Here is a 26,396-nt window from a genome sequence, read left to right as displayed (position 1 = left end):
TTGGATAAAGTCATCACTAATAGTTGTTCCTGTTTGCCAGGGAGTCTTATTTTCAATCAGAGAGACTTGGGAGTCCTACATTCATGTATGATAGTATATCTCTTGTATGCTTCACTGTTAGGTAAATTTGATCAACATCTTTGTTCTTTTAAAACATGCAGGATCCTGTTAAAAAAAAAAGCTGTCAGATACTGAATGTAAATATATATATAAAATTGTAAATGTCATCAGAGTGGTGGAAATAATGAAAAAAACATTATTATACACAAATCCAGTGTCTTGTGAAATTAAATCATGTGATGGGTACAATTTTTCTCTAAAGATGGACAAGTTTATAAACTGTAGCCATGGACAGGGGTCTGTCTTTATATTGAAGAAAATTAACATGGCCGACCGCTTGAGTACTGATTTTTAATTGAAAATTGCATCAGACTATACAGTATGGGTTTTGCTCATTGTTGAAGACCGTACGTAGGGTGACCTATAGTTGTTAATTTCTGTATCTTTTGGTCTCTGGTGGAGTTTTTTCATTGACACATTTTTAAGGCATTTTAATATACCGCTGTAGCTGACTATACAGTATGGGTTTTGTTCATTGTTGAAGACCATACGTAGGGTCACCTATAGTTGTTAATTTCTGTATCTTTTGGTGTCTGGTGGAGTTTTTTCCTTGGCAATCATACCACATTTTTTTTTATATTATAATATTAAAACACAAATTTAAAACTAGTATGTCATAGGAAAGTAATTCATTCGATAAGTACAATGATTCTCTGAAGATGGACAAGTTTATAAACTGTAGCCATTAACATGGGTCTGTCTGTATATTTAAGAATATTAAAATGACCAACAGCTATAATACTGCTTTTAATTGTAAATTGCATCACAGTTGGTGAAAATATGAAAAATACAACTTGTGTACACATATCCAGTATGTCATAGCAATGTTATTCATGTTATTGGTACATTTATTCTCTAAAGATTGACAAGTTTATAATCTGTAGCCATTTACAGGGGTCTCTCTAAATATTGAATAAAATGAATATGGCTGACAGCTATAATACTGATTTTTAATTGTAAATTGCATCAAAGTGGTTGAAAATATGAAAAAAAAACAACCAATATACACAAATCCAGTATGTCATAGGAAAGTAATGCATGTGCTGGGTACAATAATTCTCGGAAGATGGAAAAGTTTATATAGTGTAAACAGACAGGGGTCTCTTTTGATATTGAAGCAAAACACCATGGCCGACAGCTATAATACTGATTTTTAATTGTAAATTGCATCAAAGTGGTTGAAAATATGAAAAAAAACAACCTCTATATCCCAATCCAGTTTGTCATAGGAAAGTAATGCATGTGCTGGGTACAATATTTCTCTGAAGATGGAAAAGTTAATAAAGTGTAAACAGACAGGGGTCTGTCTTGATATTGAAGCCAAAAATATATGTATATATGTCTCTGATATTATTAACTGTCATATGATTTCAGTACTTTTGGTACATAGTGATTGGCTGTTCTTCATAAAATAATCTTACTTTAAGGAAAAAGATATTAAATTTTTGTACGAGTTGCCTAAAATGCAAATATTTCTTCATTTTACTGAAAATTATTGACCGCCATTGGATTTTTGTACTTTTTATAGTTGAGAATAGTTTTTTTTCATAAAATTAAAAGAATGGCAGAGAAATCATACTGAAATTTTATTCACATTGTTAAAAATAACCAAAATTATTCTTATTTTTATTAAAAATGATACTATTTTATTTGAAATCAGTTATTTTTACCATCTAGAGACAAGTTTTCTAATCAGAATTGAGATATAGTGAGAATAACATATTTAAACTTTTATTTTTGTGGAATAAGAATGTAGTTATTGGTTTATTTTGATACAAATTATTAACCATCATATGATTTCAGTACTTTTTGTACATCAGAATTTGCTGTTCTTCATAAAATAAGCTTACTTTTAGGAAAAAGATATAAAATTTTTGTAAGCGTTTCCTAAAATGCAAATATTGTTTCATTTTAACTGAAAATTATTGACCGCCATTGAATTTTTGTACTTTTTATAGTTGAGAATATTTTTTTTTCATAAAATTAAAATTATATCAGAAAAATCATACTAAAATTTTGTTCGCATTGTTTAAAATAATCAAAATTATTCTTCTTTTTATCAAAAAGGATACTATTTTATTTGAAATCAGTTATTTTTACCATCTTGAGACAGGTTTTCTAATCAGAATTCAGATATAATGAGAATTAAAATACTTAAACTTTTATTTTTGTGGAATAAGAATGTGGTTACTGATTTATTTTGATACAAATTATTAACCGTCATATGATTTCAGTATTTTTTGTACATCAGGATTGACTGTTCTTCATAAAATATGCTTACTTTAAGGATAAAGATATTAAATTTTTGTACGCGTTACCTAAAATGCAAATATTTCTTCATTTTACTGAAAATTATTGACCGCCATTGGATTTTGTACTTTTTATAGTTTAAAATAGTTTTTTTGTTCATAAAATTAAAGGAATGTCAGGGAAATCATACTAAAATTTTGTTCGCATTGTTTAAAATAATCAAAAATGATACTATTTTATTTGAAATCAGTTATTTTTACCATCTTGAGACAGGTTTTCTAATCAGAATTCAGATATAATGAGAATTAAAATACTTAAACTTTTATTTTTGTGGAATAAGAATGTAGTTATTGATTTATTTGGATACAAATTATTACTGTCATATGATTTCAGTACTTTTTGTACATCAGGATTGGCTGTTCTTCATAAAATATGCTTTCTTTTAGGAAAAAGATATAAAAAATTTGTACGCGTTTCCTAAAATGCAAATATTGTTTCATTTTACGGAAAATTATTGACCGCCATTAGATTTTTATACTTTTTATAGTTGAGGATAGTTTTTTTTCATATTAAAAATTAAAATAATATAAGAAAAAATTATACTAAAATTTTGTTCGTATTGTTTAAAATAATCAAAATTATTCTTCTTTTTATCAAAAATGATACTATTTTATTTGAAATCAGTTATTTTTACCATTTTGAGACAAGTCTTCTTATCAGAATTCAGATATAATGAGAATTAAAATACTTAAACTTTTATTTTTGTGGAATAAGAATGTAGTTATTGATTTATTTTGATACAAATTATTAAACGTCATACGATTTCAGTACTTTTTGTACATCAGGATTGGCTGTTCTTCATAAAATATGCTTACTTTTAGGAAAAAGATATTAAATTTTTGTACGCGTTTCCTAAAATGCAAATATTGTTTCATTTTACTGAAAATCATTGACCGCCATTGGATTTTTATACTTTTTATAGTTGAGAATAGTTTTTTTATATAAAATTAGAATAATATCAGAAAAATCTTACTAAAATTTTGTTCGCATTGTTTAAAATAATCAAAATTATTCTTATTTTTATAAAAATGATACTATTTTATTTGAAATCAGTTATTTTTACCATCTTCAGACAAGTCTTCTAATCAGAATTGAGATATAATGAAAATTGAAATACTTAAACTTTTGTTTTTGTGGAATAAGAATGTAGTTATTGATTTATTTTAATGCAAATAATAACTGACTTTTTGTACATCATGATTGGCTGTTCTTCATAAAATATGCTTACTCTATGGAAAAAGATATTAAATTTTTGTACGCGTTGCCTAAAATGCAAATATTTCTTCATTTTACTGAAAATTATTGACCGCCATTGGAATTTTGTACTTTTTATAGTTTAGAATAGGTTTTTTTTCATAAAATTGAAAGAATATCACAAACATCATACTAAAATTTTGTTCGCATTGTTTAAAAAAAATCAAAATTATTCTTCTTTTTATCAAAAATGAAACTATTTTATTTGAAATCAGTTATCTTTACCATTTTGAGACAAGTCTTCTAATCAGAATCGAGATATAATGAGAATTAAAATACTTAAACTTTTGTTTTTGTGGAATAAGAATGCAGTTATTGATTTATTTTGATACAAATTATTAACCGTCGTATGATTTCAGTACTTTTTGTACATCATGATTGGCTGTTCTTCATAGAATAATCTAACTTTCAGGAAAAAGATATTAAATTTTTGTATGCGTTGCCTAAAATGCAAATATTTCTTCATTTTACTGAAAATTATTGACTGCCATTGGATTTTTGTACTTTTTATATGTAAGAATAGTTTTTTTTTCATAAAATTAAAATAATATCAGAAAAATCATACTAAAATTTTATTCGCATTGTTTAAAATAATCAAAATTATTCTTATTTTTATCAAAAATGATACTATTTTATTTGAAATCAGTTATTTTTACCATCTTGAGACAAGTCTTCTAATCAGAATTGAGATATAATGAGACTTAAAATACTAAAAATAAATGATTGCATTACTTTTTGTCCATCAGGATTGGTTGTTCTTCATAAATTATGTTTACTTTAAGGAAAGAGATATTACTTTTTTGTACGTGTTGGCAAAAATGCGAATATTTCTTCTGATATTAAGGAATTTAACTTTGTTTTATAGCTAGCGAAATATCTCACCTCTGTGACAGTTGGATTGAATTGCATTATCATGTCACTAACGTGTGAGCAAAACAAAGACATCATAGGTAAAAACATCAAAATTGCGCTACAGCAGTCAACACTATAATGTGATCTTAATTATTATAAAAACAAATAATTGTTTAAACAAACAGTTAATGTGTAAACACAGAATTCACGGACGGTTATATCTGAAAATTTAAATGTCATTTTTTAAGTCTGCAATTAGGTAAACTTCACAAATCTAATTGTAAGTTTTAAAGTTTTTTCCTTGTTTGTTTTGAGATTTAAGAAACTACTTGTTTTTGCTCAATCTTTTGTTTTCTATGTTGGGTCGTGTTTGCTATTATTTGTCTGTTTGTCATCTTTTTTAGTGATGGCGTTGTCAATTTATTTTTCGATCTATGAATTTGACACCAAAGAAAGCAAATTATCACAATTTCGAGGCATAAGCTGTCATTTCAAGGGGAAAACTCAATTTGCATTATTTGTTTCGGAAGTTTTCATTCTTTGTTTAACATCTAGTAAAAGTTTTTTCACGCTAACTTGAACTAGCACAAATCTTGACTTACATCTAGAAATTGACATTGAGGTTCAATTACAAACAAAACCTTACGACAACAGAGAGTATTTCAGATTCCCAATTGAGAACTTTCCATTTCTGTGTAGCAATTATATATATAGTCGAAATCATCACCTCGTACATTTTACGGACGCCATCACGAGTTGGTTGATCGTTATAGAATATTCGTTTCACAAATGATATCGGATATTTTCCTTATACGGTAACTACAAACCCGTTTCCTTTTCACGAATGTGACTTACCAAATTAGATTATTTGCCGGCTAAGTGATAAAAGAGGGACGGAAGGGTCCAGAGGGACAGTCGAACTCATAAATCGAAAATAAACGGCAAAAAATGAAAAAGACAATCAGACAAACAATAGTATACATGACACAACATTGAACACTCAAGAATAAACAACAACCAAAAATTAGGGGATTATCTCAGGTGCTCCTGAAGGGTGAGCAGATCCTGCTCCACATGTGGCACCCGTCGTGTTGCTTATGTTATAACAAATCCGGTAAATAGTCTCATTCGGTAGGTCACATTCATGAAAGGAAAGATGATAGTAGTTACGACGTAAGGAACATATCCGATATCATTTGTGAAACGGTTATTCCATAACGATCAACCAACTCGTGATGATATGAGAAACACGACGGGTGCCACGCGTGGAGTAGGCTCTGCTTACCCTTAAGTAGCACCTGATATCACCCTAAGTTTTTGCTTGGGTTCATGTTGCTCTTTCGCCCCTACTTTACAAGAATATCTTACAAAGGTACTAGTAGCAGTTACATTGGAAAGTTCGGAATAAAAGATGATTTCTTTGAATCTATTTGTAAAATTGTTTGCATGACAGATATTGGACGAGGTAAATAACACCACTGCAAAAGCTATGTGACGGTAAAAGAACTTTACATTCCAGAATTATTACAAGCGAGACCGGAAAACATGTCCGCAGCAGTTCCCTTTACTAGGGGTTCCATCAGATTATTGCAGTAGAACGATTAACATTTGTTTTTAATATTTCATTTAATTTATTTATACATGGTATACATTTTATGCAATAGTAAAAAATACACACATTTGAAAAACAATATATTTGATAATTCAAAATATTTCAAAGTATTCAAAATCAAGTAATCTCAATCTTTTGATTTATTCATCACTTTCAAAACTGCTGAAAAACGATAGTTCTATCGATCGTGTTCTTTCAAATTTCGTTTGGGAACTTACTGTGTTGAATAGTCCACGACTTTTTAGCAACTGTATGGCGTCGATACATTCTGAGTGTAATGCATACATAAGCGCAGTTCGTCCATTTCTATCAACAGACGCTAGTGTTGCATCATGATTCAGTAGAGATTCCATTAGCTGGATTTTCTTTGGTATATCTTCAATATCAACCTTAAGTTTGCTAGCCAACATCAATGGTGTTGCGCCTTTAGAGTTGCAGATATTTACGTTCTGGCCTCCTTGTATTAAAATATTCGCCAGCTTAAACTTTCCTGAATGAATGGCGTTTATCAAACCTCTATCCATGATCGCAGTGTAAGGTAAAAACAATAGAAAACACTACCAATTCACCCGATGAAAGCTCGCGCAATCTTCTTTAATTTTATCTTAGTCTTGTTTTTTCTTATATACTAAAAAAAGTAGGGCATTACACGTTGATCTAAGTGACAACAATCAGTTTAAAATTATCCAAAAGGGCAAATCATCTGATCATTCGTATTACTCTACATTATCTAATGTCAAACACGTATACATGATTAAAGCGAGGCCGACAAAGTATTTGTTTTATACCAGATTGAGATATCAAAGTTTTAATTCAACACTACTTGCAGTCAGACTTATACATAATGATATTATTCTGGAGCAGACAAAACTAAACTGATAACAGGAGTGACCATTGATTTAGTTTTTTCAACCCCATACATGTTACAAGTTACAACTGATCAAAACTTTAGTAACCTAACAAGGTTTTAATCCGATAAATAAGACCTTAATGATTAGTGTAACTGTATATAGAAAATCATCTGGAAAAATGAAATAGAGGGACGACGGGTACCAGAATGTTTGTCAAACTCATAGATTGAAAATAAACATGCTAAAAAACGAAAAAGACAGCAGACATGTAATAGTAAACACGACACAACATAGAAACAAAAGACTAAGCAACAAGAATCCCACCACAAACTGGGGGTGATCTCAGGTAATCCGGAATAGAATGCAGATCCTACTCCATTAGAATCCGTCACTGAATAATTGAATCCGGAATAGAATGCAGATCCTACTCCATTAAAATCCGTCACTGAATAATTGATGCAAATCCTTTTCACAATGTGTATGTATCAGATTAAGAGATTGCCATATTGAATTAAGACTTTTACATACATTTTGACATGAGGAACAAAAAACATTGTGAATTATGTTTTGCCTTATTGTCTTTTAATTTCGTTTTATTCATTTGAAGTCAAAACCAAACCTTATTTGGTATTATAACCCCGTAAGTTTGCTTAGAATTAAGAAGCCATTTTTATTCATTATTTCAAGATAATTTGTTTCACTATAGGTTGCATTTCTGTAAATATTGACAATGCAATTTCCCATAGAAACTCCTTTTACGGCTAAAACTGTACAACTTTTACTATGAAGTTTTGAAAAAAATCTTATCCTACATGTAGAATTGAAAGTTCATATTCACCGCAATCTTTTTCAAAGGTCAAAATATAGGGCTGTGCGGCATATTTTCAACGTGTATATGCCATGAACTTCTCAGATTTAAACTAAAAATAATTTTCTTAACTACCCCTACCTTGGAATGAAAGGTTACCACAGATTTCAATGTAAACAATATGCACATGTTTATTTACTGGTAACAGTCCCAAGTTCTGTCTCTGTGAGATGGAACACAGAGAGCATAACTGGTAACCAGTATGTAAACAAAATTTATGTTCTATAAATATAAAGATCTCCCCAAAAAAGGCGTGTTTTGAGAAACAGCTGTATTTACAAAGTGCAACTTATAGTAACCTATAAAGGTTTCTAAGCATTTATGATGTATTTCGATCATATAGGTGATTTTTAGATCGTTAATTGAGTTAATAGTTATCAAAAGTACCAGGATTATAATTTTATACGTCAGACGCGCGTTTTGTCTACATGAGACTCATCAGTGACGCTCAGATCAAAATAGTTAAAAAGCCAAACAAATACAAAGTTGGAGAGCATTGAAGACCCGAAATTCCAAAAAGTTGTGCCAAATACGGCTAAGGTAATCTACTCCTAGGGTAAGATAATCCTTAGTTTTTCGAAAAATTCACATTTTTGTAAACAGAAAATTTATAAAAATGACCATATAATAGACGTCGTTCATCGTGATCATAAATTTACACAAGAAATAAAGTGATAATTATGAGTTATATGATACCGTCATTTGGGTTAATATAACAATCTTTAATAATTAAGTATCAATAGTTGCACTTAGATAGAGAGTTAATGTATTAATTTGGCATTAATTTCAACATATGCCGGTAAATATGCCTAATATTCCCTTCTATGCAGTGGTATTTGAAATTTTGAATATCCTTTTTTCCCCTTGCGAGCCTCTTCCCGCCAAAATTATTCGATATGACTTAACGTAAAGACAGCACAAACGAGTGTTTGTACATGCATAATTCTCGCGTTACTTTGATGGTATCTACTCATCCTCAAATTATACATAAACATTGTATTTGTAGTATTTGTATGTTTATCCATCTGCTGAGTTAAGCCTTTTTCAATTATTTTTTATAATTCGTTCTTATGTTGTACTGTTATACCGCCTTCTGATGGTTGGGATCCCGCAAATATGATTAACCCCGCCATATTCTCTATATATGTGTTTGTCCCAATTCAGGAGCCTGTTATTCAGTGGTTTGTTTATGTGTTACTAAATTGTGTTTCGTTCATTTTTTTTTACATAAATCATGCCGTTAGTTTTCTGTGAATTGTTTTACATTGTCATTTCGGGGCCTGTTATAGTTGACTATGCGATTTTGGCTTTGCTCATTGTTACGGTGACCTTCTTTTTTTAATTTCTGTGTCATTTTGGTCTCTTTTGCAGAGTTGTCTCATTGGCAATCATACCACATCTTCTCTTTAATATGTTTATGGATAGCGAAGAAAAAAAATCCTTTCAGTTGTTCAGAGTTTCCATCATAATATGTTTGGTGTAATTAAATAGATATATCATCTTTAGGAAAGCAATTGCGAAAAATATCAGTAATGGAATCACATTTCCCTTTTTATCAAATGTATCGTTTTTCGAATATAGAAATATCTATTATACATATCAAATGATTAAAATTTCTAAGCAGCAAATTTGTTGCAGCACTAGTTTACCGAAATAATTTTCTATTCTATTTTTGTAATCATTTAATCATGATAAGGGTAAAAGGGATAGAATAAATTGCAAAAACTACTTCAACACTAGCACATGTTTATGTAGCAATTTTCAAGTCAAAACTTTTATCAGAGGATGCCTATTTACCTCAATCTTGGGATTTTATGCGATATAAAGACTTTTGTATACGTTAAAATCGCTGATTGTTTCATAACAAATATTCAAATATCTTCAAAAAGTGGATGAAGTATAGTCAATTTAAAGTTTTAAAATGTGCACGAATTATTGTCTTATGAACTTACATTAGCCCCTCATACATTTTATGTTTTTTAATGCTGTCTGATTGACATTTTAACACATAGAACTTGTTTTATTCATTTACTTCTTTTAATAGGAGTATTAGTTTTTAACACTTAACATAAAAATTCCTCAAAAAGTTTATAATGTAGCATTCTTTAAGAAAATAATTAGGTCATTTTGTCATCGGATAAATATATTTAGCTGCTTGAAACAAGATACGAAGTGATGATTATCAATTATGTAACGGAAATAATTGGGTACGTAGGGCACCTTTTTTTTTAATTACAAAGCAATTATAGTCGCACACGAGATAAAGCGCTAATAGACATTGGTGTAATTCTTTACCCGTCTTATAGATGGATAGATACTTTTATTATTAAAGTACAACTTGGTACATATACATGAAATACAATAGATTGCAGTTTTAAACATAAACATTCAATAAACATGTATAACATGTATAATTATACCAACCAACCTTTAGAGGCTTATGCCATATGATGCACTGTGATTTATGTACGAATAATTATATGAATACATTTCAAATCTATTAATCAATTTTATATCTGAGGCTTAATTCTTATTAGATACAATGTACTTTCAATATATCAGTTGTGTTTAATAATTAAATGAGAAAATAAGAATGAAAGTAACTTACTAGCTTTTGTTTGATACTGTAAGGGTTGAACATGGATATTTAGGAAGATAAGAGTTGTCTCTCTTTATATGTATTTACATCATATTATGAAAACTAGAATTTGTAATTATAAAAGATAAGAAAAAGAAATTATCACCAAGTTTTGACAAAATTCTGACAGTTGATCTTTATAATAATAATTTATCCCATTTGCTTATAATCATGTATACAGGAATGGCGGTAAAGAGTCAAGAAACCAAGCATAGTCTTACGTTTTATTATTACATTTGCTCGCCGTGATCTAGCCTTTTTATGTTGATGCTGAGTAAAGCAATTACCAATCAATTAATATTTCGACATGTAGTTCTATCTTAAGCAGGTTAAACCATCCCTTCTTTTTGAAAAGAACTAGTTCATTCTTTATATAATATAGGAACATCGTTTTATGTAAGCAATCTTATAATTTTGTTTTATTTTGTATAATATATAGCGATAGTAGTTTACCGATGTTCAACAATCATCCTACTTTGATACTTATAAATAAAGGCAACAGTAGTATAACGCTGTTCAAACTCATAAATCCATGGACAAAAAACAAAATCGGGGTAACAAACTAAAACTGACGGAAACGCATAAATATAGGAGAACAACGACACAACACTACAATGTAACTAACACACACAGAAACGGACCAATCATCAGACAAAATCCCACGAGAATAACAAATATAACATCAAAACCAAATACATGAATTTGGGATAGACAAGTACCGTGACACGTCTTATCGCAATGTCAATTTACACTCAAAAATAAGAGAAAACAAACGAAGCAATGTGTAATTGTAACACACACAGAAACGAACTATAATATAACAATGCAACATTTGTTGGGTCTTTCTGAAAGTGTCTTCAAAAGAACTAATCTGTTATGTAGTAAATAGATAACAAATCACGTGCAACAATTATTTGGTGTGATTATAGATGCATTTTTATAATGGTCAGTAAATACAAGTTCCGGACTAAGCATTCCAACTCGTGCTTTACTTTACTGAAAATCCATTTAATTTATGGAATTTGAAAGAATACTATTTGAACTATAAGTTTCTCAAGATAAAAAATCATGTTCAATATTAATCAGATTACCTTTATCTCATTGTTAGTTGCTTGTTTTTAAATTCAAATATCAAACCATGTATTCTCGTTATTTGTACGTTAGCAAACGATTGATGAGACCCACATCTTCTAAACTAAAACAGTATATTTCGCCATCAAATTCAATCAATAAAAACGATCTCAAGAAAAAAAAACACTAAACGGCTAATGACTTATTATCATAACTTATCAGTGTTGACCTTATATGGACTTACCTATTATTTTTTCGCAATTTTTGTTTATATAGCAAGCTGTTTGATTGTTTCGGTCATTGGCTTTCAAATGTTAACCTATACGCGTTTTTAACGAACTCAATCTAAGGAAGCGCTTTTGAGGAAAGAAATTTAGCAAGTGTTGCCGTGGGTCTTATCAGCTGAGTAGTCGGAATTTCGGTATTGAAATGATTTATTATAAACCATTCTAAAATTGTCTTCCGACAATTTATTAGGAAACTAAATATTCAACTCCCTACGGCACAGTGACGTAAGTTAGATTTGGCTTTTATTTTCAGGTCCTTTTTTTGTAATATCGCTCGCCAACTTTTTCGATACCTTTTTATCCTTGGCTTTCAAATATTTGGTTTTGAGCATTTCTGATGAAGGTTAATGCGGAAAAATTCTTCATACACATATATTTTTATTTTTATTTTAGAACAAACAGCTCAACAGTGTCATTTACACACTCTAAACATAAAAGTTAATGTTCAGCACAACCATTACTAGCTGGATGCCACGGCGCGAAAGTGCGATGTTCAATTCCATTTGATTTCACATAATCGGCGAATTCCTTACTAGTAAATGCGGCTCCATTATCACTAATAATAAGATCACATAATCCATGTGTTGCAAACGTTTGTTGAAGTTTTGCAATCGTAGCTTCGGATGTTGTAGAATTCATAACGTGTATGTCTACCCATTTTGAATACGCATCAACCATAATTAGAAATGATTTGGTCATAGATGGTCCTGCAAAGTCTATGTGTATTCTTGACCACGGATGGCTCGGATATTCCTACGGATGTAACGGCGCTTCTGCTGGTAACTTGCGATTTTCCTGACAACTGTAACAATTAACTACAGTTAATTCCAAGTCATTGTCCATTCCCGGCCATCATATATAGCTTCTTGCTAGACTTTTCATTCTAGTAATCCCTAGATGTCCTTGGTGTAATTCATTTAACATGGCTTCACGTCCTGGTTGTGGTATGATTACTCTTCCTCCCCACAATATGCATCCGTCCTGACTACACAGTTCATTTTTTCTGCTATAATACGGTTTTATGTCTTCACTGGAACATTTTGACGGCCATCCATTCAAAATGTATCTAAGCGTGTCCACTTTTGAATTTGTTTAGCATCAACTGGCGTAATGGCTAAATGTTCCATTAATAATATAGTATCACCTGGCGTTGGTGTCTTTTCAATGTTTGTTTTTAGCGGTAGTCTACTTAGTTCATCCGCATTACCATTCAAACTGCCTTCTTTGTATACAATCGTGTACTCATATGCAGCTAAAGTCAGTTCCTTTGCAATCTCATATGCAGCTAAAGTCGAACCTTTGAATTCGAGATGCGGCCATTGTAGGTATAGGTTTATCTTCTCGAAATAAACCTATGAGCGGCTTATGATCGGTTATGATTGTAACGGGGTGTCCATACAAATATTGATGAAATTTCTTGATACCAAATATTATGGCCAGACTCTCCTTCTCAAGAACGGAATAATTCTTCTCTGCTGATGTAAGTGTTCGAGATGTATAAGCTATTGGTTTGTCGCTGCCGTCGTCCATTTTATGCGAAAGTACGGCGCCTAATCCATATGGTGATGCATCACATGCTAATATTAATTTCTTTTTCGGATCGAAATGTACAAGTACTGATGCGGATTTTAACAGCTGTTTTGACTCTATGAACGCTCTTTCCTGTTCTTTTTCCCAACTCCATTTTGTGTCTTTCTGTAGAAGTACATGTAGAGGCTTTAACAAGTGAGACAAATTCGCTAAGAATCTATTGTAATAGTTCAGCATTCCAAGATAAGCTTTCAGTTTTGTCACGTTTGTCGGACTTGGTGCTTTATCGATCGCCTCAACTTTACTCTCAACTGGATATATTCCGTGTTTGTTTATTTTAAATCCCAAATAAACAACTTCTTCGGCCATGAACACACACTTCTGTTTCTTTAACCGAATTCCGATTCTTTTAAATCTAGACAATACCTCAGAAAGAGTATTAAGATGTTTCTCCCTTGTTTTACCCGTTATCAGTATATCATCTACTCAAACCAAAACATTGGCTATACCTTGAACAACATTTTCAAGTGTTCTTTGGAAATTACCTGGGCTGGACGCTACACCATACGGAAGTCTATTGTATCTGAATAAACCCTTATGCGTGTTTATAGTCACATACCTCTTACTGTCCTCATCAAGTTCAATCTGTTGATATGCTTGGTTTAAATCCAATTTAGTATATTCTTGTCCTCCTCCAAGCGTTGCGTATAAATCCTCTGTTTTAGGAATAGGATAATTATCCAACCTTGAAACGGCATTAACGGTTACCTTGTAGTCACCACAAATTCTAATAGATCCGTTCTCCTTAACTACAGGTACTAGGAGCAGCCCAGTCGGAAAATTCCACTTGCTGAATCTGACCCTCCTTCTCAAGACGTTCAAGTTCCATCTCCACTTTATCCTTCAACGCATACGGCAAAGGGCGAGCCTTGAAATATTTCGGTACGGCACTCTCCTCAACATACATCTTGGCTTTCATGCCTTTTACAGTTCCAAGTTCATCTTTGAAAACCTCCTTATTTGCTTCCAAGATCACATTCAAATCACTTGATTGATTATCACTTCCAACGACGGAGAAAATATCCTTCCAATCCAGTTGGAGTTTGTTCAACCAGTCTCGGCCAAGTAAATTCGGACCTTTACGCTTCACTATCAGTAACGGTAATTTTGCGCTTTCCGTTTTGTAATTGACATTGACGATTGCACGTCCTATTACAGGAATCTGCTCTCCCATGTATGTTCGGAGTTTAGCACTTGTCGGTTCGATTCTGAATTTCGACTTGTATTCCTTGTAAGTATTCTCGCTCATGATAGAAACTGACGCTCCGGTATCTATTTCCATGGCTATTTTACATTCATTTACATTGATTTGCACTGTGTATGCCTCATTAGATTTATTTCCAAAATGAAAAACTGAGTAAACTTCATTTTCACTTCCACTACTTTCATCTTGCTCCATGAAATGAGCACGTGGTTTAAAACGTGATTTAAACTCTCTGTGATTTTCACTTAAATTCCATTGGCAGATTAGTTACGGCATTTCTTTGCGATATGTCTTTTCTTTTTACAACTGTGGCATTTTGCATCCTTAAACCTGCATTCAGCGGCTAAGTGATTTCCTCCACACCGGTAACAATCTCCTTGTTTCGAATTTTCAGAGTTGTTTCTTGTATATGATTTTGAAACTTTGTTGATTTGTTTCTGAAATGTTCCATTTGCCCACTCGCTTGGATGTCCTGTGCATTCTTCTCTGCAGTCTCCATAGCGGTAGCAATTTCCAATGCCTTTGCAAATGTTAAGTTCGGCTCTGCTAACAGCCTCCTCTGTATGCGGTCACTCTTTATCCCGACGACTAACCTGTCACGTAACATCGCGTTTAACGTGTCACCATAATTACAGTGTTCTGTCAGACTTCTTAGTGCTGCAATAAATGTCCTCACCGACTCATCGCTGTGTCTTGTCCTACTGTTAAATTTAAATCTCTGAATGATTTCTGATGGTACTGGATCTCGGTGGTCCTTCACTAGTTTTGTTAAATCGGCCAGTGATTTCGTTCCTGGTTTGGCTGGTGCTAATAAATCCCTTATTAATTTGTAGGTATTCTTCCCACATACACTTAAACATATATCCCTTTTCTGGTCTTCTTCGTCCATCTCATTAGCATTAAAATAATGTTCCATACGTTCTACATATTGTGTCCAATCTTCGGATTCATCAAAAGAGTCTAATTTCCCGTAAGTCGGCATTGTCACTTGTAGAAATTCACATTTATTTTAATATTCAGTTTTTTTCCTCGTCGCCAAAATGTGTAATATATTTGCTATGTAATAATACAATCCAGTTTCTATAACTAATTTATTAACAAGTACATCGTCTGATGGTCAGACTACAGAATGACAACATGTGTATAAGAACTTCAATTGATCTATTTAATTACATGTTTATCTAAGAATGTGCAGACATGTGAGAGTTGCTGATCGGTCAATTATAATTACTGTGACAGTAACAGATGATACGGTAATAAAGTGAGGTGAACTTTATAACACTATATATTACTAGTATATGACATTGTATGTCTGATTTTTTTTAGTTATTTGGGATATATGTTTACACAGTGTTGATTGCTGGATTATGCTATTGTCACACTAGCTTATTGTGTCTGCTTTTAGTTGCTTTACCACTTTTGCATGTAAAACGGAATTTTAAACAACTGTCATAAAATTTGGAGGTTAATCGAGTTATAAAACCAGCCTTAATCCACCATTTTCTTCGGAATGTTTCTTTTTTAATGATTTAAGTTCATCTCTCAGCAAATGCAACATAAAAAAGAAACAGCACATAATTCGAAAATTTATTTGCGTCACATACCTACATACAAATATATTAAATACTACACAAAGTAATTATATATCAAATATTATATGTGTTTTGTCTCTAGTGTATTTTTAAATAACAATATTGAATTGTCTCCGGTGTCATCCTGGTTTGCCCACTTTTGATTATATGCATATGTAAACATAGGGGTAATTGTTGTTTTAACTATTACAGTTTATTTCTGAATAAAAGTCATAATTTTTAACTTTTATTTTACCTGTATTTTTTTTTAAATGATACGATATTCTGCTATAAAATCAATGAAAATGTATAAAAATATTTTTTATTTTAATATTTTGAGCCGGAAAATGTGTAGAATTGTAAAATGTGAACATATACCTGTTATTTTACCTGTATTTTTTAATTAAAGATACTATATTCTGCTATTAACTCAAGATTGATTGATTGATTGATTGTTGGTTTCTTAACGTCCAGTGGCAAATATTTCATGCATATTCAGGACGAGAACAAGTTCACAATAAATACAATAGGTAGGTTGAAACAATAAAGGCCATCTGGGATGATGATCGGGGAAATTTGGACTGCCACTAGAAAATGAGGATATATTGGATTGGGACAGAAATTTTGCCTTGCAACAGGCCACCTACGGACCCCTCAAAGAGTTGTTGCAAGGGTTCTTAACGTGCAAAGAGCGTGGCACTCTCTTTACACGAGGCATCGGATTTAACGTCCCCTTCTGACCGGACGTGACTGCGAACTTGATACATCCCGCACAGCCAAACGGACGCCCCACTTCGGCAAGCGTTTTACTGCCGGTCGGGAGAAGACCAAGTGACCATATTTCTATACCCCAATCACCCTTGGGGGTTATTAACTCAAGAAAAATGTTCAAAGATATTTTTAATTTGATATAGTTTTCGTAGGAAAATGTATTGAAATTGACAAATATAAATAGACAAAAATGTGAAATCCTTTTACAACTTATCAACAAAAAGTCTTATTTGTTGTTGCCTTCTGAAAAATAAGGAATTAAAGATTAATATATATATATTTTTCATTTGAATAAATACACTTTTCTATAATTAATATAAAAAATATCCAATTAATCGTAACAAATAGAATAAAAATGCAACTGCAGCTTAACAAATGCACAATTTGAACAGTAAATCTGTATCTAAACTTAATTGTAGCATTTTCTTATTTTAAAAAAAATCAGCAGCTAAGTAAGGACACATCGTTCAACAACTTCAGTAACAACTATATTCAGAAAAAAAATATGAGACAGTAACCAACAACGCAGCACAGATTATAGTGTTCCCAACTTTATTTAGTGTATTTGTCGAAAGGCACAGAAATGTTGACTACAGTCGTATTATAAAGAAAATTAAGACATCACTTGATTTAAAAGACGAGCAGCAGTATTACCTCTTGTTCCACCCCAACTAGTTGAGGACGTTTTGCATAAAAGTTTAGAAGACATTGGTAAAGCTGACAACATACTTGCTACAACATTATTTACTGATTATGTGGCAGAATTATGGGTTGAAGTATATCGCTTTCTATGGGACATCAAAATTATGATGAGACTCCAACATGCCCATCCTACGAGATCAATGGTTAAATGAAGAAGTACCAGACACTAATAGAAAGAAATATTATCCAGAGTATATAGCAGGAGGAGCCCGCCCACCAAAAAGAAGATACAGAGTAATAAACACTAGATTTCAACTACTGAAAGACAGATACCGACAAGGACATATTACACTATTCTGACATAGCATCCCATCGTGAAGTATTGTAATTAGTGACTTTTTAAATATAATGTTTTGTGACTTTTGAAATACATATAAAATATACTATTTCCCTTTATTATACATACAGTGCCCATGGTGCTCCATATTACTTATCTTATCAGAGTGCTTTATTTATTCCCTATGTAATGCACAATTATGTTTTCAATAAAAAATAATTTGTATTGCAGTATTTATATCATGAAAATCATTCTTTATCCTAATCTTTATTTATATTTTTATCTTGTTGAATGAACGACGGCAGTCTTCCGGGGTCACCTCGATATCTAATTAGATAGCGTGTAGACTGAAAAACACACGAAATACTGATACATGTTATCAAGCCAATGCATTGTAAAATGTTTATTCTAATATGACGTCCTTATTACGCTTTGTAAACAAAGCCGTGTTCTAATGAGCACAACATATGTTTGACACATGCGCACAAACTTACTGTTTAAATTAACGTTATTTCCATCGTTATCCTTTAAAATATATACATTTAGGCAGCTAACATAAACTTTTATAATATATTTTTATTAAGCAACATATATTTATCCTGCTCGTAGTTTTTAAACTTATCAAATATGAAATGCAATGCACAAAGTCCTCGAGGAGGAAACGGGAACAGCCAAACATTTTTACGGTAATTTCGTACGCTTCGACATAAAAATACTGTATTTGTCCTATTAGAATCGAAATAATTCCTTCATGTCATGCTCTATTCTCATTTTAACATGGGTAGGCATTATATTTGACCACATTTTACACCTCGCTAACGCTCAGTGTAAAATATCGACAAATATAATGCCTACCCATGTTAAAATGAGCATAGAGCATGACATGAAGGAATTATTTCTTAATTTTAGTTTTTTAATACTTAAGATACACTGTTTAGTATGTAATAAATAAAATATGGGAAACTGGGTCAAATCGGTACACATGAATTTTACAGCTTATGCAGTTATAATTTTGATTCACAAGTAGTTGGCCCATAGTTAAAACAAGATATCATTTATAAAAAAAAAAACAATAATGTTCCAACTAAAGTTTTAATTCAATGTTGCATTAAGATTTTCCATTCACCCAATCAGTTACCGATTTATCTTGAAATAAAGGATACCAAAGATACAGCGAAGACTATTATTATCGTGGCTTACATTTCCATTCTCAATTTTATCACATCATGGAAATTGACAATGAGTGTCGCTTCAGAACGAAACATTACGACATAAGATAGGATTTCAGCTTCTTTTGATCTTTTCATTTCTATTGAGCAAAATTCCAACAGCATATGGAGTATTTAATTCTAATTGTATTTTAAAGTTTGTACTTTCACTCATATGATTTTTCTGATATAGGTTTGCTGCTTACAATAAAGCTTTCAAAACAAGGATTAGACGTTGTGAAATTGAAGTCACCCTTTTATAATTCTTATATGATTTGCATATCTATAAATACTTGAATTGGATTGGTCAATTAGAATTTTTCTCTAAGTTTACACTTCGATAAACCATGTTTCCGAAACAACTTTTGTAACCTATTCATACGCGATACACAAGCTTGCAGTGATCCCGGGATTTTCAGCAAATTGAGATTAAAAAACAATTGCATAACAGTTGTGATTATTCTAGTGCATATATAACAAAAAAAGAAATAAATTTATTGCACTAAAGCTTCGAAAATGTACAAAAATTAAATTTAATAAAATTCCGCGAAATTTCATGAAGGATTTGGCGAATTTACGTCATGGCAAAAAACGACGTCATACGAATGGAAATTTTCAAGGTAAAGATTATTTCGTTACGTGTACGCTTCAAATTCGGATAAAATTTAATTAAAATGAAGTTTATGAGGTAGGTGCTGTTTCATTTAAGATTCTGTTGTATTTATCGGACATTTATGGTTTTTAGGAAGTCAAGATGGCGGCGTACTCATTAGTTACGACTTGCCATTGTGCTTTTGATGGTAAATATATATAGTAGCCATCAACAACAAAAAAATGTTTGGCTGAAGAATTAAAATGTGTTTAATCCTATAGAAAATGTCACGTTATGATATCTGTTTCACAGGTGGCGACGGATATACTTCAATTATCACAACAACAATCCGATTGTCTTTTCTTCGAATTAAACTTATACCGGGATTGTACTTTAGTGAGCAAAATAACGGATGTCATATGTGTGTAGCAAACCTCTATCAGGGAAATCATCAATAGTGGAATGCAAACTTTGAAAAACGTACCTCAAGTTTAATACACGTATATCATTTGTATATAGCTACCTGTTATAAATTTTCTCTGCCTTCATTCGCATATATTTGCTACGATTAAACGTCGTGTTATGTTGGCTTTACAACCATTTAGTCACACACTTACCTTGTGAATTTTTTTTTCTGAGAAATTTCAAGATGATTTCATGTATACATGATTTTGTCCATGTTTGATATAGCATATGCTATTGCTACCAGTTTACCGATACTATTTATCCGAGTGACATACGGCAAGAATGTATGGCATATTTCAAATTAATCATTTTGTTCTTTAGGAGGCCACCATTTAATTGTCGAAAGTTGGAGTAGTGTAGGAGAAATTTAAAAATGAATACCTGCATGTGCAAAAGACAGGATACAATATTATAATACACAATATTACAATACGATTAAAAATAGCAATTGTGCTATTTTTTTATTCAATGTTATGTGAATAAATGATGCAAAAGAAATGAGTCATTGTCAGTGAAAGTTTATACCGGGTGAATAATAATAAAAGAATGAGACCCTTATGCTTGAACTCTCATAATATGTCTCCTTTAAATATGATTTGAATGTTAAAATTAGGTTGGTCTCGACATTAAATTAACAACACGATGGGTGTCAAGTGGGGAGCAGGACCTTCTTACCCTTCTCAAACACACGGCCTTATCCCAGTTTTTTTGTACGGTTCGTGTTGCTGAGTGTTCAGTTTTCTATGACGTATTTAAGGGATAATTTAATTAAGATAAATACACGTCATCAGGGAACGCCCATTTTTTTAGGGGGAGACTTTCTATAACACTGAAGTCCTGTGCTTCTCTGATTGGAAGGTCATGTTTGTTATAAATATTGTTTGATAGATTAATCAAAGCTAAAGTTTACAAAAATAAAAAATGAATGCTGAAAGCTCTTTTTCTAACTACATGGTTGAAACGTAATAGGTTCAGTATAGGAATTTAAAAGTGCTAATCTATAGAGTTTGTAAACAAAGCAATGTGGATTCTCCAAAATGCCGCATTACCCTATGTTTTTGTTGATCCTAAAAATGGGGTTTCGTTTGTACTTTAATGAATGATATGTGAAAGCTTCCGATTTCTAAAGCTAAAAAAGGTATTTCAAGGCATGGATTTGCATTAAAGTCAATAGGAGATTTTTTACTGAATTTACCCCTCTATATTGTGGTGTGTCGTTTGGTCAGTTCGTCTCTTGCTATACTTTCAGTTCGTATTTGATCTATAAGAGATTGATTATCCTTTGGTATATTTTGCTTCTGTCTCTTTCATTTCAAACAAAAATTGTTAGTATCATCAATCAGTCGCATCATGCCTTCAGTGAACACGTAAATATAGAATATTATCAATTTATACAATTAATTACAATGGGCTGCAGCTGTGATATGCCATACATATACATAATAAACTTTAACAAACAATTAATAATATAGGAGATGGTCTGGTACGGGGTCCTTAATTTTTTTCTTTCATTTTTATACCTTTTTTCTCATTGTTTTGTAAATCATTCTCGATCTTTCTTTATATATTTTGTACATTATGCTCTTTACTTTATATATTTTGTACATTATGCTCTTTTCTTTATATATATATTTTGTACATTATGCTCTTTACTTTATATATTTTGTACATTATGCTCTTTACTTTATATATTTTGTACATTATGCTCTTTGCTTTATATATTTTGTACATTATGCTCTTTTCTTTATATATATATTTTGTACATTATGCTCTTTACTTTATATATTTTGTACATTATGCTCTTTTCTTTATATATTTTGTACATTATGCTCTTTACTTCATATATATTTTGTACATTATGCTCTTTTCTTTATATATTTTGTACATTATGCTTTTTTCTTTATATATTTTGTACATTATGCTCTTTACTTTATATATTTTGTACATTATGCTCTTTACTTTATATATTTTGTACATTATGTTCTTTTCTTTATATATTTTGTACATTATGCACTTTTCTTTATATATTTTTTCTTTATATATTTTGTACATTATGCTCTTTTCTTTATATATTTTTTCTTTATATATTTTGTACATTATGCTCTTTTCTTTATATATTTTGTGCATTATGCTCTTTTCTTTATTTATTTTGTACATTATGCTCTTTTCTTTATATATTTTGTACATAATGCTCTTTTCTTTATATATTTTGTACATTATGGTCTTTTCTTTAAATATTTTGTACATTATGCTCTTTTCTTTATAAATTTTTTCTTTATATATTTTGTACATTATGCTCTTTTCTTTATATATTTTGTGCATTATGCTCTTTTCTTTATATATTTTGTACATTATGCTCTTTACTTTATATATTTTGTACATTATACTCTTTTCTTTATATATTTTGTACATTATGCTCTTTACTTTATATGTCAGCAACACATTGTTTTCTTTCATTTAAAGTTTTTTTGTCTTTTTATGTCTATTATTTATTTTTAACATTTTTTGCTGCATGTTTTCGTCATTTCTACGTATTCTGTAAACCTCATCCAGACCCTCGTTTTAGTTGCTACTGGTCATCTGTAACATCTGGTTTTAAAAATAAATATATAATGCATAAATTGTTCTTGTTCCTATCAATTGTTTAGGGTTGCTTCTTCATATACAAGGTATGTAAGATTTAATTTATAAATACTTTATTTCCGTACAAAAGGAGAGAAAATATTTAAAATGCTATCTTTGCTGTCTTGAAGATATTGACTGCAAAACATAAATTTATTTCTCAGTCAATAACGGTAAAATGGAAAACCAATTTTCGAATCTTTTCGCTGGATGCTATCTAATTTATAGGAGAGACGTATATCTAATGTATTTTTGACAAAGTTTTCAATTGATGTCTGAAATAAGGTTGTGGCGATTTACTGATTGATCAAGATAAGCTGTTCAAAATTTTGACCATTTCAGATTATTCATCTAAAACTCGTCAAACGTATGTTTCAGAATAACTTTAGCATGATTTCAAGAACCATCATGATATCTTCACACAATGTTTTGTTCATTCAGTAACGTATGTAGTACCGTGTATCGAAGACATTTTAATTAGTGATCGACTTACACTATGCGTTTTTGGTAAGGTGTTTTTGTTCATGTGTTTGTAAAATGAAAATAACTACTATATATGGTATATGTTTCGCCATTATTTACTTTCTATGTTTGGTTTATAGATATAAGAAGATGTGATTTGAGTGGCATTGAGAAAACTCTCTGATTTATTTATGTTTTTTTGTTATTTGAATACGTTTATTCTTGTTCGTTGCGTTATGTTATAGGCAAACCACCATGGGTCTTAAGTTAACAGTGTGTGTGTTAGTGTTCGTGGTATATGCAGCACATGGTAAGATAAATTTTATATACTTTACAAATAATTTTTGTACCATACAGTTCTAATTGATATTGACGATTCGTTGCTGAACGAAATTAAGTATCATAAACGTACGTGATTTGTTAAGAATATGACAAATGATTTTAAGGTTGAGAGTTTGAACACTGCATATGCAGGTGCAGCGATCGACTGTAATCTTAATTGACCAGGAGTGTACCTTTTCCTGCCGAAAGTCTGTAGTTCTTTCTTGGCACTCCAGCTTCTTCTGTCAATAAAAATGTGCTGCCATGATACAACCAAAAGTGTTAACACTCCAGCTCCTTCTGTCAAAACAAATGTGCTGCCACGATACAACCAAAAGTGTTAATAGTGGCATTAAACAACACTCAATCAATCAATCAATTCATAAAATGCGAGTATGGTCTCACTATAAATAAATATGTTTAAACTAAATGGAGATATAAAATGGAAAGGAGTAGCTGGAGTATCTTCGTACTATTGTAAAATTGTGAGCTGGTCAAAATAATTTAATTATTTGAAATGCAAGTTGTAAATACCAATACACAAAAGGTACATTGATGAATGCAAATTAAAAAAAATTAAAAATATAAATAAATGGTATATTACCGTAAACTCTCCAGCAGAGTCAAATGGAGTTATTTACTGTAGTAATTAATATTTATATGTCACCATGCGGCCTTCGACAAACCAATACCTCATGGTAAGATATGAAAAATCCCGATATGACAGGTGCTCTTCGTTATATTATTTCAGTTGGAGCTAGTCGGTCAGCTAAAGATGACAAACAGAGGTATCGTGCACTTCGTAATCATGATTTATATATTATTTAAGTTGAAGCTGTTTGATCTTCGTAATTCATAATGTATATATTATTTAAGTTGAGTATGTTCGGTCAGCTAAAAATGACGAACAGAGGTGCTCTTTGTAATACATGATTTATATATTATTTAAGTTGAAGCTGTATATTGTCTTCGTAATTCATGATATATATATTATTTAAGTTGAAGCTGGTCGATCAGGTAAAAAACACGGACAAAGGTTTTGTCATTACTACGATGTAGACGAGTATGCTCCGTCACGTAACACATGGGAGAAAGCCAGGAAACATTGTCAAAGAAAAGGGGGAGATTTGGTACAGATTAGTAGCCCTAATGAAGATTACCGTGTCAACAAAATGCTGGAAGACGTCATAAACAGTAACGTATTATTTACCTTGCTATTTATTATAACAATGGACTTGGAATATAGAGAATAAATTGCTAAACAAATTAAGTGAAATACAGAAACGACGGAACCCCATCCACAACCTCATACATTGTTCTGGTACTATCTTAAACGATTTGAGCTTGAAGCTGTTGAAATGACATCCAGGTTCTGCTATTTAATCGAATCATTTAATTTAAGATTTATATCACAGTAATATGACATGGTTATAAATACCTCTACTTGGGACTTATTTCATTTTATTTACTACTTCGTGTCACAGGTACTTGTGAATATGGATAGTCGACCTTGCTATGGATAGAAACAAGTGCCTGTGCTTCGTGTCCAGTCTATTGGTAAAGATCCGTACATATTTTCTTCTGCAAAAAAAAAATACCATTAATAACCTTTATTTGGTGATCTGAATACATTACACGTCATATGTCTTCAACATAATACAGAAGATGCTTCATGAAAGAAAATTGTGAACACGATTCGATTGAACAGTGAAGAATGTTCACTCCTCTTAATTTTGAATTTTTTCCAGATTTTCGGAATCTTAGTGTTTTATCGATGGATTGCCATTAAAAGAAATCCCAATTAACAACTTCTTTTTATAATTTTATAACATTGCTTAAAAAAGTTATATTTTAAATTGCTATAATATCCTTGTTTTTTCATATTATTTTCAAAGAAAAGTGTGCCAGTGTTAAATGTATGAAAAGTGTAGAGAGAATTATTTCTCGCCAAATTTTCAGTGGCTTATATATCTCGAAAATAAGCACACAGATCTTCAGTTTTTTCTGCTTTTTTAGTACCTTTTTTCTACTATCAATTTATAACATTCCTTTAAAAACCTTATTATTTTGAAACAGAGTAGGCTAGCGAACATCTTTAATAGCAAAACTTGGATGTACATTCATTATCTATTTTCAGAAGGAAATGGAGATGGATGGTACATTGGAGCCAAATATGTAAACGGAGAATGGCGAATGGCAGATGGATCTCCAATGTGGTACACTAATTTCCCTAAATACGTCCAAGAAGCCTTTATAATGTCAGACTCTCCATCTGACACAGCACGTATTACAAATTTCGCTGCCATATTTTATGACGTCACAGCGAATGGTTATGAAACGTACAACTGGGGCTACGTTTCACCTAGGGACAGAAGTAAATTAGGAACAATCTGTGAAATAAAGAAATGTTAAATATGAAATAAAGATTATAAAAAGTAATCTTTATGCTTATAGTTCTTATCTTATTCTTTTAAAAAGACCGTCTAGCATCTTGCATTGCTCATCGAACCAAATAAAAATGTTATGCATGTCCATTCAATCAGGATCATTTTTTTTTTCATGTCCTATCGAATTAAGCTGATTACCGGGTTTGTAACAAACATTAGCAACACAACGGTGCCTCGTGTGGAGCAGGATCTGCCGCTAACCCTTCTGGAACACCAGAGATCACCCCCAGTGTTCGTGTTGCTCAGTCTTTAGTTTTATGTGTTGTGTTTTGTTTACTATTGTTTATTTTTTTCAATGTTT

The 26,396-nt window shown here is 31.3% G+C and overlaps 2 protein-coding genes across 2 annotated transcripts; one reads left to right on the top strand and one right to left on the bottom strand.

Moving 5' to 3' along the window:
- Positions 1-15,000: 15,000 nt before the first annotated feature.
- Positions 15,001-15,639, bottom strand: LOC139499342 (uncharacterized). Its single transcript, XM_071288011.1, has one exon. It carries the CDS (start codon positions 15,637-15,639, stop codon positions 15,001-15,003), a length of 639 nt encoding a protein of 212 aa, XP_071144112.1.
- Positions 15,640-22,885: 7,246 nt separating this feature from the next.
- Positions 22,886-26,093, top strand: LOC139499188 (uncharacterized). Its single transcript, XM_071287868.1, has 4 exons — positions 22,886-22,912; positions 23,573-23,637; positions 24,648-24,842; positions 25,786-26,093. Exons 2-4 carry the CDS (start codon positions 23,583-23,585, stop codon positions 26,058-26,060), a joined length of 525 nt encoding a protein of 174 aa, XP_071143969.1. The 5' UTR covers positions 22,886-22,912; positions 23,573-23,582; the 3' UTR covers positions 26,061-26,093.
- Positions 26,094-26,396: the final 303 nt, after the last annotated feature.

The sequence above is a fragment of the Mytilus edulis genome, chromosome 12 (genome assembly GCF_963676685.1).
Source record: "Mytilus edulis chromosome 12, xbMytEdul2.2, whole genome shotgun sequence".
Lineage (NCBI taxonomy): Eukaryota > Metazoa > Mollusca > Bivalvia > Mytilida > Mytilidae > Mytilus > Mytilus edulis.
This window is presented reverse-complemented; position numbering and strand designations above follow the sequence as displayed.